The sequence below is a fragment of the Rhinoderma darwinii genome, chromosome 11, assembly GCF_050947455.1.
Source record: "Rhinoderma darwinii isolate aRhiDar2 chromosome 11, aRhiDar2.hap1, whole genome shotgun sequence".
NCBI lineage: Eukaryota > Metazoa > Chordata > Amphibia > Anura > Rhinodermatidae > Rhinoderma > Rhinoderma darwinii.
Genome location: NC_134697.1, coordinates 55,578,059 through 55,593,144, shown reverse-complemented (window position 1 = coordinate 55,593,144; position 15,086 = coordinate 55,578,059). Strand labels below are relative to the sequence as shown.

At 40.4% G+C, this 15,086-nt stretch overlaps 1 protein-coding gene across 1 annotated transcript in view; it reads right to left on the bottom strand.

Annotated features, from left to right (window-relative positions):
- The window catches only part of SPOCK2 (SPARC (osteonectin), cwcv and kazal like domains proteoglycan 2), a 96,324-nt gene that overhangs the window by 17,304 nt on the left and 63,934 nt on the right, over positions 1 to 15,086 (bottom strand). The window contains exons 3-5 of the mRNA XM_075841561.1: positions 6,174 to 6,219; positions 2,534 to 2,648; positions 76 to 190 (exon numbers count right to left, since the gene is read on the bottom strand). Coding sequence (XP_075697676.1) covers positions 76 to 190; positions 2,534 to 2,648; positions 6,174 to 6,219 — 276 coding nt within the window. The remainder of the gene's footprint in view (positions 1 to 75; positions 191 to 2,533; positions 2,649 to 6,173; positions 6,220 to 15,086) is intronic.

Below are 15,086 nucleotides of genomic sequence, written 5' to 3'. Positions count from 1 at the left end.
GTTCCATATGCCCTTTATTTATTCATTGAATCAGTAGCGGCTGTTTACAGGGACTTCAATGCAACCACTCCTCACCACAGAGCTGTATGTGTGTCCATCCGAACCACAGACTGATGCAGGCTGAATTACATGGCATGGTTTGCAGAGGTTATCTTTGTTGCCGTGGAGCTTGAGGTTGGGCTGTTTAATTCTGGAGGCGAAAAACAAAATTGGAACAGAAAATTAAATGTATTTTGTGTACTGAAAAAAAGTACTTGAAATGAGGAGAATTAAGGCTAACGATTGTCCAAATTAATTTCCTTGAAATTTTCTAATATTTTTTTTCTGTGCCCACTGGGAACAGGGTTCAGGGGGGGGGGGTGTTATCTGATTGTCAATGGCAGATGTCATTATATTTGATTTTTGTCTTTGTACTAAATGCATAATAAAGAATAATTTGAAAAAAAAAAAAAAGGACCACAAAGCCTGACCCTATGTATGTATTGCATCTTTAGGCCCTGTTCACACAATGGAATTTTGAGGCGGAATCCACAGACAAAAGAAGCGTCCTGCCCGATCTTCGGATCTAAAGCTCCCATTGAAGTGAATGGGAGTAGGAATCTTCATGCTGACTGGACCCGCCAAGAAAAATCCGTCGTGTGAAGATAGCCCTATAGCAATCTGTATATATATATACTGGGGCACATTTACTAAGCTGTGTAAGTTTTAGACAGTGGAAATTTAGACCAGACAGTAAGAAGACGCACCAAATGTATTACAGTGGTGCATGCTGTATGATAAATTTGGTGCATATAGCTAGATTTGCTAGACACTTTTCTCCTCCTTATACAACCTTTTGATTTGGCTTAATTTGCAACTGAATTTTGTGCCAGATCTTTGGCAGTGTTTGGCGCATATAAAGGCGGAGGAGCTATTCTATAATGAAATGTGCCAAATTGTAATACATTATACGACACATTCTAGGCGCGGACACATTAATAAATCTGCACCAGTGTATCAAAAAGCATTGTCGTCTACAGTGATGTGAACAGGAAAGCTTAACAGATGGTGCAAATGAGAGTTAATAGTTAGTAGAAATGTTAGGCTGCGCACTGCTGCAATGTAGGACATAGACTGTATAATAATATTAGCTTCCAATCAATTAATTCATAGATTATTAATTCACCCTATAGTTCTATTTCGGGCTCATGCACACAGTCGTATTATGGCTCGGTTTTGTATGGAGCCATAATAGGACTTTCATATGGGTCCAAGAGGTACCTCCATATGCCTTTGATTGCATACAGGAGTTTGTGGCATGTTCCATCGGATGTCGTATGTACAGAAATGTTCTCCCCTAGAAGCATTACTTTTAGGTGAAGATATCTCCGTACATACAGCACTCGGCAGAATACATGGAGGATGTACGACTCTGGACTAAGGAACCATACAGCCTTCGTGCACTTCTCTACAGGCTCTGTGCACAGGGATCTGCTGTGTGTAGGAGCCCTAAAAGTAAGTTGACATCACATGGCTCAAGTCTTCAAAAGATTACATGCTTAAACCGGTTTTCCTATATTAGACATTTATGGCATATCCATTTCTTAAACGCCTACATATTGGGAGAAAGTGTGGCCCTTGACAGCCATTCTGCAATTGGTGGCTGCCTGCAAGCAGACTAAATGAGAGAGCGTCTACCTTCACTGAGATCTGCCACATGACATTGAAAATTCTGACAGCTGGTGTTCGGACTATACACTGCCACTTTCTACAATGTGGTATTATATAGGCACATCCTAGGCTCTAACTGTCAGCATTGTAAACGTCATGTGGCAGATCTCCGCAAAGGTGGGCTTGTATTTTAAGAAAACAGCCAAGCCACCTCTCCATTAAGTTTCCATACAGCTGCAGCCGGACACTTCTACTTGGTGGATGGCATTACGGGACCCCATTCTCTCAATGGGTTGGGATCCTAGAGGTCAGACCCCATTTATGATACATTTGTTTAAAATGGGAATACCCCTTTAACTCTTCCAGGAAGACACAGATGATACAGCTAATATGACTGATAATGACTACGGTGAGAAAAGATTCTTTCTGACCAAGTAAAATATTGTGCACTAGACATGCTGATTTTCCTTTTCCGGCAGATGGATTTATTGATATTCTGGTATCGTTACTGTAGTATGTAAAGGGTAACTAGCTAATAATACATTTCAATCAATTCAGGGATTTTCTTGTTATTTATCACAATGACACTTCATTGTAATAAAACTATGAGTGATTGTGCCTGAATAAATATTAATGTGGGAACCCAGATCTGAACACCATCCACATTCAACAACTGATCAGAAGGACAACGTTACCCAAAACTGGTCATTTTCCATATGTTGTCCACAAACACTGAGTCAGCAAGAGTGAGAGTAGAAGACAACTGGGAAACAACCCAAACTGGCCATTTTCCAAAGAAGCCAGAAGTCCACAGAACATATTTCATCATGAGGAGCAAAGAGAGAAAGCAACTAGGACATAGTCCGGTATCTTTTACACTCACCTGTGTTCCAACTTCTTCCGACTTATACACATTGCTTTCTGATATCCATGGGCTATGCAAATCTTATGTCGACTGCATTTCACTTTCTGGCAAGGGTCCTTTGTGGTGTCCAGGCCTGGAATGAGGAGAATAGTATGTTAATGGTATAAAAGTAAAATAAAGAAGGTTTATGGGTCTCATAAATATTAATGTAGAACAATCCCTGGGGTGACCTAACTTAAACTTCAAAATGTCTTTAATATATTTACATGTATATTTAAAAGAATATTACAAAAGTCAGTTCCTATCACTGTACTGTCTGAAACCCACAGTGTACTGTCAGATGTAAAATATCAGGAGATTTGTTGGATCTCATCAGTAGCTTGAAGTAATAACTGTTACAGGTCTCCTAAAAATCTAAGGACCACTCTGAAAGTGCCGCTAAATTGATAAGTGATTAAAAAAAGACTAGTCTTGGTGGTTAACCTCCAATAACTTCCTATGTGGTTATCTCATAAATTTAATTTTAGCTTATTTTATTAAATATAAATCAACAGACGAGAAAAAATGGTAAACATTTACTAAGCAGTTTGGGCGTAAAGTGTTGCAAAAAAAAAAAAGTAGCAAGTTGGACATCTGAAGAAATTTCACATTTGAAAAGTGTCAAGAAATGTGTTTGTGGTTTAAAGAGGCTCTGTCACCAGATTTTTCAACCCCTATCTGCTATTGCAGCAGATAGGCGCTGCAATGTAGATTACAGTAACGTTTTTATTTTTAAAAAACGAGCATTTTTGGCCAAGTTATGACCATTTTTGTAGTTATGCAAATGACGCTTGCAAAAATCCAAGTGGGTGTGTTTAAAAGTAAAAGTCCAAGTGGGTGTGTATTATGTGCGTACATCGGGGCGTTTTTAATACTTTTACTAGCTGGGCGCTCTGAAGAGAAGTAACATCCTCTTCTCTTCAGAACGCCCAGCTTCTGACAGTGCAGATCTGTGACGTCACTCACAGGTCCTGCATCGTGACGGCCACATCGGCACCAGAGGCTACAGTTGATTCTGCAGCAGCATCAGCGTTTGCAGGTAAGTCGATCTTACCTGCTAACGCCGAGGCTGCTGCAGAATCAACTGTAGCCTCTGGTGCCGATGTGGCCGTCACGATGCAGGACCTGTGAGTGACGTCACAGATCTGCACTGTCAGAAGCTGGGCGTTCTGAAGAGAAGAGGATGTTACTTCTCTTCAGAGCGCCCAGCTAGTGAAAGTATTAAAAACGCCCCGATGTACGCACATAATACACGCCCACTTGGACTTTTACTTTTAAACACACCCACTTGGACTTTTGCAAGCCTCATTTGCATAATTACAAAAATGGTCATAACTTGGCCAAAAATGCTCGTTTTTTAAAAATAAAAACGTTACTGTAATCTACATTGCAGCGCCTATCTGCTGCAATAGCAGATAGGGGTTGCAAAATCTGGTGACAGAGCCTCTTTAAGTCATATTTATTAAGTAAAATCTGTGGAAAAAGGTGCACGTTTCTGGTGCAAACCTAGATTTGATTTTTTTGACTGTTTGACAGGTCAAAATGCACCAAATTTATTAGCTACTAAATGTAAAAAAAAAAACACATTGGCTCACATTTACTATTTATCTTTTATTTTTTTTAAAAACTATCCAGGGTGCAGACATGCTGGAAGAGCACAATAATATACAGAAAAGTGTCACTAGAGTAACAGAGTCTCAAAGAAGAAACAGTTGCAAGAAAAAGTAAGTGAACCCTTTGGAATGACCTGAATTTCTGCATTGATTACTAATAAAATGTGGTCTGGTTGTTTTCTAAGTCACAATAATAGTATTTACACACCATTGTTGGCAATGCATCTTTATTATAAATTACATGTTAAATATGAAAATACATGTTTTTTTATTGTGTCATTTATGTCAAAATCTGTGTTAACATTGAGTGTTTAAGGCAATCTTGTGGTCATATTAGCTACTGTAGCGCATAGGACAAGACAACATTACTTGTTTCCTGCATTTTTAAGTTTTGTTGTGTAGACTGGGACAGGGTCCTCTGAGTCATCACATTTTCAAGAGCATTTGATGACAGTCGATAGATCTATTGTACTGCTAGAAGCTTAAATGAGGCATGATATCAACACTATACAAACAGATAAGGCTCTGTGTGCCCCTCTCCAGCCACTCCCTCTTCATTCAGGGAACATACAGTTGGAATTACCTGGATTTCTGTGTTGCTTACGAATAAAATGTGCTTTGATTGTTATGGAAGTCACAATTACAGACAAACACAATCTAACTAGACTCATAACACACAAACAGTTGTACTGTTCCTGTATTTTAGAGAGCACGATGAATAAACATGCATTTCCAACAATTGTGTGCAAATATTTCTAATTACCATTGTCCATTTTATACTTTTAGTCCAACAAGAATTATAAATCTATGGAGAGCAACCACTTTAAATTCAGCACACAGCTAAATCCCTCACTGATACATAATATAACATTGGAATAAATGTGCAGAGAATTTTACAATGTTGAATACAACCAGGAACACTTATATTAATCCACTGTATACATAGAATCTTGTCTCTAATCTTCTAAAACGGCCCTATCCAAAAGAAATTGAATTTCCAAAAGGCTTCCAGGGCTCCGTTTGTTTAGTAGGGACTCAGCAATTAAATGCAATTTATTTAGACACACCACAACAGTCTCATTGTGTAAGGGCTCATTCAGACAAGCGTAATACTCGTCCGTGTGCTGTGCGTTGAAATCACTCACAGCACCCGGACCCATGCAATTCAATGGGGCCATTCAAACATGCGTTGTTATTCACGCAACGAGTGTCCGTTCCGTGAAACTCACTGCATGTCCTATATTGGTGCGTTTTCACCCACCTAGTCACCTATTGATGTCTATGGGCGCGTGAAAACCACGAACAGCACACGGATGACATCCGTGTGCTGTCCGTGTTTCATGCATCAGTTACATAGAAAAGCAGAGAAATAAAGTTAAATAAAAAATGAAGTGCTTGCACGGATGTGAAAAACCCATGCCACACGCAAAGCACAGTGATGTCATACGCAACGCACACGGACAAGAAATGTAGGAAGAACGCTGCGCTTTTGTGCGCGCAAATCAAACATGCTCATCTTAATGTAGCCTTGGACGTCCTTCACCAGACCTGCATCCTCGTGTATTAATAATTAGTCTTTTAGATAATTGTATTGTGTATTCATCTCCATATGACCAAAATGCATTGCTTTCCCTCTTCAGGATAAAACTGTGAAAGAAATGTTAAACTCTAATCTTATGAATGGCAGACAATTAATTATAAGCTACAATATCGAAGGAAAACCTTATGTCATGACCCTTGCTGAAAGTTATCCTGGTTATTACATCACTATGGATTTCTATGACCACTTTCTCAATTTGCAACCATATTTTTATGGGTAAAGGAAATCTCCAGTGACTTCAAATATCCTTATACCTTCCAGTTGAGATTTAACACAGAAGTGAATCATTTGGAGAAAGAACAACTGGTAGTATTGAAGAGCAGCAGGTACTGCAGGACTTAGCACCCACTATATTAACTTACCATGAGGATTACATTGGTTTAGAATACAAATGTTTAATTATTACCTTCATCTCCTTGTTGGTTGTCTTCCCAACTCTTAATGTAGTCATCCTATAAAGTAGAACATACCTTGGATTAGAACGCAGTGGTAACAAATAAATTATTATTTAGCCCTACGTGTGGTCCTGGCTCAGCAAGCTGTAATAATTATGTCTCCTCCTGCCGCTCTACATAGGGGGCATGAGGCTGCGCCGCTCATGACGTATACATTAAACAAATATCATAACAGAATACGGGGGACGGTTTACCACTGTTCGGCATCCGTCACAGTCTACGTTTAATATATAAGTCGGGAACTTTTTCCAAACATATAAATGCTAAACATATACCAAAAACGTGATTTGGGGTCTCAGACACTTTTACTTACGGCACCTCTTGGCTGGCGTACTTTAAATTAATATTCTGCGCCTTTTTTTGTTTTGTTAATTAAACTAGTGCATTTTTTTTAATTTTTTTTAAGACACTTCTCAAAACTTTCTAGGAAAGTGCAAAAAGGTCTAACGCACAAAATAAATTTGGCTCACGCAATGTACCCAGCTTTTGTGGTGCAATTTGTACCAGAATTCTGGCACATTTTGTTTAGTAAATCTCCGCTATTGTACATGGTGCATCCCTGTATCACAAGAAGTTGCAGCATCCAGGCATGAAGCATATTATTACAATCCTGATGTTGAATTATTAATCGCTCCCTTGCAGCATAGTACTGTCATTTGCTTTATGGCTCTCTGACAATATAATAAATAAATCAGCATGTTTTATTTTCTCATTTTGTATCGATGACACAAATACTCTGCAATGTTTCAATCCTAATGTTAGATTACTATGTTTAGAAATGGAGAACATGCCGACGCAACAGTCCAGTGACTTCAATCAATGATGCAATTTTGTAGAATAGACACAATCATCATAACTTATTGCTTGCCTGCTAACTAGCTCGTGCTAACCTCAGATGTAACCTCTAGGCAATCTGCGCATTATATTTTATTATTTACATAACAGTAACAATACACTGTACATTTTATTACCGCCAGGTTAGCAGACATCCCTAGCCTCTTCATTCTCATAAGAATGTTAATGGAATTCTCGACTTGTGAGAATCTTTATCTGAGGCTGAAGTAATTGTGCTGATCTACAAATGTTGTCATGAAGTTCCCGTTCTAGTAAATTATTTCAATCTGCCTGCTGACCTGCCCCAAAGCATCCTTAACATACATAAATCATAACTCAATAGAACAGAGTGCTTCTGACATTCAGCATTTCTATTCAGCAGATGCAGCAAGAATTCTACTGGTGCCCGGGTACATTATTTTTTATTTTCTTTATAAAGCTAACTGCTCAGGGCTTATACAGAACAAGTCAGTGCAGAATAATTTGGTGTATACATATATAAGTGATATCTGGCCCTCCAGGGTCTCGCTGTACTCTACTTTTCACTACTTTGCCAAATCATTTCCGTTACTATTGAGGTCATAACTGGCTGTAATCCCTGATTATTGCTATGACAATCTGGAAATTTGATAATAACTGAGAATGTATGACTAATTTTGGATACTCTTATAAAAAGCAAATATAGACTAGAAAATAAATGTTCTTACAAGTATCAGTAAACAAGCATTTCTTATTACAATCAAGGTAAATGTTTGGAAAACGTAACTCTTTTATTACTTTTAAATGTCTCGTGCTATAACATGCAACAAATCATAACATAAAGAGAGATTAAGATTCAAGCATATTTAAAGAAAAAAAATTCTGTTCCGTATAAAAATTCAGGGACCTTAATCATGTACCACCTGGTATGGATAATCCTATCTTGCAAGATGTATACAGCACCTTGTAGTGTTCATTCAGGATAAAATAGCACAAACCACTTGGCTTTGTTAAGGGAAGCTAAAGTGGTATTTATCAGGTGTGAATATACCTTCCTCAACATTGAAATTGCAACAGCAAGAAGGGCGAGCCGTAAGGTTATACAAATTTAGGAAGTAGCAGGTGTCGCTAAGATCTGCAAATGATCACATTTTCAAGCTCCTAGCTCCAATCTGTGGCATGGAAGAATGGCGCATAGTGATCCACTCTGTACTGCAAGTGAAATTGGACGTCACATCCCAAGCCTAGGGGGGGCAACCAGTGTCGACACAAACCAACAGAAGGCGTTTGCACGAAATTGAGCTACGAGCCAGATGTCCAGCTACAGGTGTTCCATTGGCCACATGCCACCGCTCTCAAAGGCTAGCATGGTGGACAGCAAGACGGCAGAGGAGGCTGGAATGGAGATCTATCCCCTTCAGCGATAAGTCCCACTTTTGTCTCGGACGCAATGATAGCCGGAGATTGGTCTGGAGACCACTTGGGCAACGTCATGAAGAGGCCTTCAAAAGTGAACGTCACACTGGTCCTACTCTCGGGATTATGGTGTGAGGTAGTATAATGTTCAGTAGCCAGACCACTCTAGTCTTCATTTCAGGTACACTAACAGCTCCGCGCTACATTGATTTGGTCGTGGAACCAGTGGTACGGGCATTTCTCCAAAGTGTTCCAAAAGCGGTTTTCAACAGGACAACGCCAAGGCGTGTGATGCTCGTGCTACTGTGAGCAGCCTGCATCGCCTAAATGTGCTACCATGGCCTGTAGCGTCTCCGGACTTGTCTCCCATCGAGCACATCTAGGACGTCATTGGTCGGCAATTGCATTTATTGTGGCATAACTTTCCTCAGACAACCATTAATAACCTCATTGATAGCATGCCAAGGCGTATAAGTGCGTGTATTTCTGTGAATGGCGCTCATACTCGATACTGAATAAATCAAGTTGCTGGAATATTTTGTTTCCATTTTTCTATCATTTGCATATCATCAACATGTCTATCGATCCTGTGATTTTTACAATTCCAAATCTTTTCCTTGTTGGTGTTGCAATTTTAATGTTGAGGAGTGCATGTGCACTTTTTGTCTGGCAGAAAAAATCTCCCTCAAAATTCATTAAGGATTTTGAAATGCTATGGTTTTTTTAAGCTGTTTTTCCATGGTTTTTTTTAGGCATTTTTTGGCGGAAGTTTTATTCAGCCTGTAAAATCTAATGCAAAAAAACGCAGCAAATAACGCTCCAAATGAGTGGCGCAGGTTTTTCCTGCCTTCCATTGATTTCAACGGGAGGTCAGAAACCATTTAAATAAAGCCGCTTTTAATTTCCGCGATTGGCCAAAATAGGCCTGGGAAAATAAAACCTCTGCCTTCCATTGAAATTAATGGGGGACAATTTGGGGCATTTTCTGGTGCTGATTCCCATGCCAAAATCGGCACAAAAAAAAACCCCTGTGTGAACTACCCCTCAGGCTGGGTTCCCACAGTGCAGATTTGCTGTAGATTTTGCATGCATTTTTTTTAGTCAAAACCAGGAACAGAACCTAAACAGAAGAAATATATCAAGTAAAGCTTTATAGGTCTGCTCTCCTGGATCCAATTCTAGTTTTGGCTAATATAACGCATGCAAAATCTGCAGCAAATCTGCACTGTGGGAACCCAGCATATGAATGCAGTCAAAGGCAGCAGATTTTGTTGCAGAATTTTTCTGCAACTGAAAATCAGTTCCATTAATCTGAAGTTGTTTCTGCAGCAGGTGCATAGATTTCTGCAAATTTCATTCAGATGAATGGAACAAATTTTCAGCTGCAGAAAATTTCTGCAACAAAATCTGCAGAATTGGACTGCACTCGTAGACTTCCAACCTACCCTCTATCTGCATGGTATGGCACATGTCCTGGTAAGTTATCAGATATCTGGCTTGTTAGTATGGACTGGACTAACCTACCCTTCGTGATCTCGTAAACTTAAAAAAGTTATTCTAGTTTCAGCCAGTAAAGGTTATTTTTTTTGTATAATAAAAAGTTATCCAATTTCCAATACATTTTCTGTATAAATGCCTCACAGTTTTTTAAGATCTCTGCTTGCAGTCATTTCCTGAAAACCATCATTGTTTACTGCCAGGGAAAAAAAAATGCCCTGGTCGTGTGAGGATCACACAGGGGCACGGCTTGACACAGTACAATTATCAGAGCTGTGTATTGTAACGAGCCGTGCATCTGTGTGTCCATTACATGACCAGGACAGATGTTTAACCTCTGGAAGTAAACAATGATGTTCCGATTGAATGACAGTAGAGATTTTAAAAATCATGAAACACTGATACAAAAAGCATATTGAGTAATTAAACAAAGAATAACCTTTATTTGCTGAAACCGGGGCACCCCGTTTAGACTACTGGTAAAGAAGACTTAAGAGGTAGTAGTTTTGTGCTGGAGACTGACCTCAACCCCATCATACCCCTTTGGGATGAACTAGAACGGAGATTACCAGCCAGGCGCTCTGCTCCAACATCAGTGTCTGACCTCACAAATGTTATTGATGAATGGGAAATATTTCCACAGAAACACTCCAAAATCTTGTACAAAGTCTTCCCAGAAGAGTGAAAGACGTTTTACTGCAAATGGGGGACCAATTCCGCATTAATGTCTATGGATTTAGAATGGGGTGTCATAACAGCTCCTATAGGTGTAATGTGTAGATGTCCCAATACTTTTGTTCATATAGTGTATGTGTGTGTAACCATCCCCTTTTTTGTCATCCATTATATATTTAGGAGTGTTTTAGAATGAGAATTGCAGGAAAAAAATTGCAGCTAGAGGGTAACTTAGTCTATAATTGCACAATAATATTTTAAAAGACTTCTTTAAAAATATAATCCACAATAGTTAAAAAGAAAATGGTATCTGTCCATGGAAAGGTCGCAATAAAACAGTCCGCTTTAAACGTGAATTATGCTTAATTTTGGTGGGCATGTTCCCTGCATCATGGGTAACCTTGTATTACAACGCAAAACGAACAACGCTAAAGCCCATCCATCCAACCTGTGATCTTACAACATCAAGTTATCCACAGCAAATTAAAATGCGATCTCCGCAGGGAAAGAATGTCTGGCATTCCATAAATGTTACGTGTAGGACAGCGCACATACAGGAAGGAAAACAATATCAACAATATTATTACATGTTTGCTTTCATCCCAAGTTATTTTGCTTTCCACCTTGTAAGCCAGCTTTGATTGGGATCTATTCAGACCTGCGCTGGTTTATGTCCCTCGGTGAAAAGATGACTTTTAATAAATGTCAGAGGCTCAATAAAATATGCTCAACGCTGTGAAGAATTGTGAGGAATGGTTGGAGCAAGAGACAATGAGAACAGCGACAGCAGCGAGAGGTGACAAAACATCTACATATAAATATACAAGTAATATCACAAAAATATGACACCAGGGCTCAGCAACCGGAACTGACACTGTCACCGCTCACATGAAGCAAAACAATCCCTGTTCGATTTGGTTGTGTGAATTGCTGCCTTCACACCTTCATTATATATTATGACAGCCTCAGTGTGTATAAAGGATATTTGTTTTAGCATAATTAGGTTATTATTTATATACACTACGTTGCTAAACCTATGTGGAATCCTGTTCTTTGTTAGTGGGGTCAAGCAATTCTGCGTCACCCATTGACAACGGTATATCAAGTCAAGTACCCATTAGTAAACTGGCATTCAAGTGTTATGAAAGTAATACACTAAAATAAAGTAAAAACATACAAGCTAATATACTAATATAAAACCATAAAGAGGGTACTAATTAAAATGAAATATCACAAATTGGATATGCTGAATTACATTTGGATTTTTAATCTCTACCCTGCTAGACAACTGTATGCACCATTAGGATATGTGCACACGACCTCTTTTCAGACATAATGGAGGCGTTTTACGCCTCGAATTATGCCTAACAAGATGGCTCCAATACGCCTACAAACATCTGCCCATTGCTTGCAATGTGTCTTACATTGTTCTGTGTAGACGAGCCGTCATTTTACGCGTCGCTGTCAAAATACGGCGCGTAAAATGACGGCTCGTCAAAAGAAGTGCAGGACACTTCTTGGGATGTTTTTGGAGCCGTTTTCTCATAGACTCTATTGAAAACGCCTGGAAAAACGCAGCGAAATAAGCGAGTTGCTCAAAAAACATCTGAAAATCAGGGGCTGTTTTCCCTTGAAAACAGCTCCGTATTTTCAGACTTATTTTGTTAATCGTGTAAACATACCTTTAGGGCATGACCACACGTGGCGGATTTCCTCCGCAACTGTCCGCATCAATGCCGCACAGAATCTGCGTTGCAGATTCTGCTGCGGATCTGCACAAAATGTGCAGTACATTGATGCGGACTAGCTGCTGCGGACTGCGGGAAATGTGCTTCCCTTCTCTCTATCAGTGCAGGATAGAGAGAAGGGACAGCACTTTCCCTAGTGAAAGTAAACGATTTTCATACTTACCGGCCGTTGTCTTGGTGACGCGTCCCTCTTTCGGCATCCAGCCCGACCTCCCTGGATGACGCGCCAGTCCATGTGACCGCTGCAGCCTGTGCTTGGCCTGTGATTGGCTGCAGCCGTCACTTAGACTGAAACGTCATCCTGGGAGGCCGGACTGGAGACAGACGCAGGGAGTTCTCGGTAAGTATGAACTTATATGTTTTTTTACAGATACATGTATATTGAGATCGGTAGTCACTGTCCCGGGTGCAGAAACAGTTACTGCCGATCGCTTAACTCTTTCAGCACCCTGGACAGTGACTATTTACAGACGTCTCCTAGCAACGCTCCCGTCATTACGGGAGCCCCATTGACTTCTTCAGTCTGGCTGTAGACCTAGAAATACATAGGTCCAGCCAGAATGAAGAAATGTCATGGTAGTAAAACCAATACGCTCCGCAGCACACATAAGATCTGCGGACTTCATTGCGGAATTTTGACTCTCCATTGAAGTCAATGGCGAAATTCCGCCATGAGTCCGCCACTGCTCCGCAACAGACAGAGCATGCTGCGGACACCAAATTCCGCTCCGCAGCCTATGCTCCGCAGCGGAATTTTACGCCTCGTCTAAACGAACACTGCTAAATTAAAGTGTAAGTCAATGGACAAACGGCACCGCTGCGGATTAACGCTGCGGAGTGTCCGCAGCGGAATTTTAGTGAAATTCCGCCACGTGTGAACCCAGCCTTACTGTGAAGCAAAAACAGCTCAGCCGTGACGTGGAAGCCACACAAGCTTCTTGAAAGGGAAACGCAAGTTCGGATTTCTGTAGTTTGTACAATTTGCCTTCACTACCGACTACACAACTCCAGGCATGCCACTGGAGTAATGAAATCAGGGTACTCAATGTCTCTTGACAAATCAAGTTCTATAAAAATGGTGAGCTAAGACTTAGGGTATGTTCACACGGCCTATTTTCGGCCGTTTTTCTTTTTTGGAAGAAGAACACCTTTAAACATCTGCCCATTGATTTCAATGGGAAAAACGGTGTTCTGTTCTGACGGGGCGTCTTTTTACACGCCCGTTTTGAAAAACGGCCGCGTAAAAAAAACGCCAGCGGAAAAGAAGTGCATGTCACTTCTTGAGCCGTTTTTGGAGCTGTTTTTCATTGACTCCATAGAAAAAAGCTCCAAAAACGGCTGTAAAAAATGCAGCAAAAAACGCGAGTTACTCAAAAAACTTCTGAAAATCAGGAGCCGTTTTCCCTTCCAAACAGCTCCGTATTTGCAGACGTTTTTGAGTTTGTGTGTGCACATACCCTCAGGGCATGTTCAGACGTGGCAGAATTTTTCCACTGCAAATGTTGCTGCAAATTCGCGGCAATTACGCAACGAATCTGCAGCAACATTTACAAAGGCTGAAGTCCACAGTGAAATTCCGCTGCCTCTCCGCAACAGAATGAGCATGCTGCAGAGTGAAAATGCTGCACCGCAGCCTAAATTCTGCACTCTTATTTTCCGCATTGTCTGAACTAAGTTACCTAAAAAGGAATAGAAACTAATGAAAAAAAAAGCTGCTGCAATTTCCACTGCGAACTGTCCGCAGCAGAATTCAACAGCAATTCTGCCAAGTCTGAACATGCCCTTACGGTGCAGTCACACTTGGCAGATTTTGTTGCTGAAATATCTGCAAATGAAAATCAGTTAAATTTGTCTGAATGGAACTTGCGAAAATCCATGCGCCTGCTGCAGAAACAACCCAATTTAGATGAATACAACTGATTTTCAAATGCAAACATCTGCAACAAAATCTGCCGCATGTTAATATCAGCACTTATTTATTTATGAATAAATGAACCAGTCTTACACTGTCCAATCAGTGCTCTCAGTCTCAGGCTGTGCAGGGACACGCCCCTTTGATAAGATGAATGGTAACACCCATTTATGCATAAAATTTCCATAAGCAATAATAGAGAAACGGCACAATGCAGAGTTGTAAGGAAAGATGTTCTAGAATTGTAATTTCATGGGGAAATATTCACTATAAGGGTATGTTCACACGAGGGCGTCCGTTACGGCTGAAATTACGGAGATGTTTCAGCCTGAAAACATCCCCGTAATTTCAGCCGTACCGGCATGTGCAGGCGCTTGAACGCCGCGTCAATTACGGGCGTAATTAGCGCTGCTATTCATTGGAGTCAATGAATAACGGCTCTAATTACGGCCAAAGAAGTGACAGGTCACTTCTTTGACGCGGGCGTCTATTTACGCGCCGTCTTTTGACAGCGGCGCGTAAATATACGCCTCGTGTGAACAGACAAACGTCTGCCCATTGCTTTCAATGGGCAGATGTTTGTCAGCGCTATTGAGGCGCTATTTTCGGGCGTAATTCGGGGCAAAAACGCCAGATTTACGTCCGTAAATAGGCCGTGTGAACATACCCTAACAGACATGTCAGGAGAGGTGACAGGTCCTCTTTGAAGTGTACACACGTGAATACACTATTTTGCTAATTGATATTAACAAACCAATTCCTACAATACAAATAATGAAGAGGGGGGGGGGATGCTGGGTTGA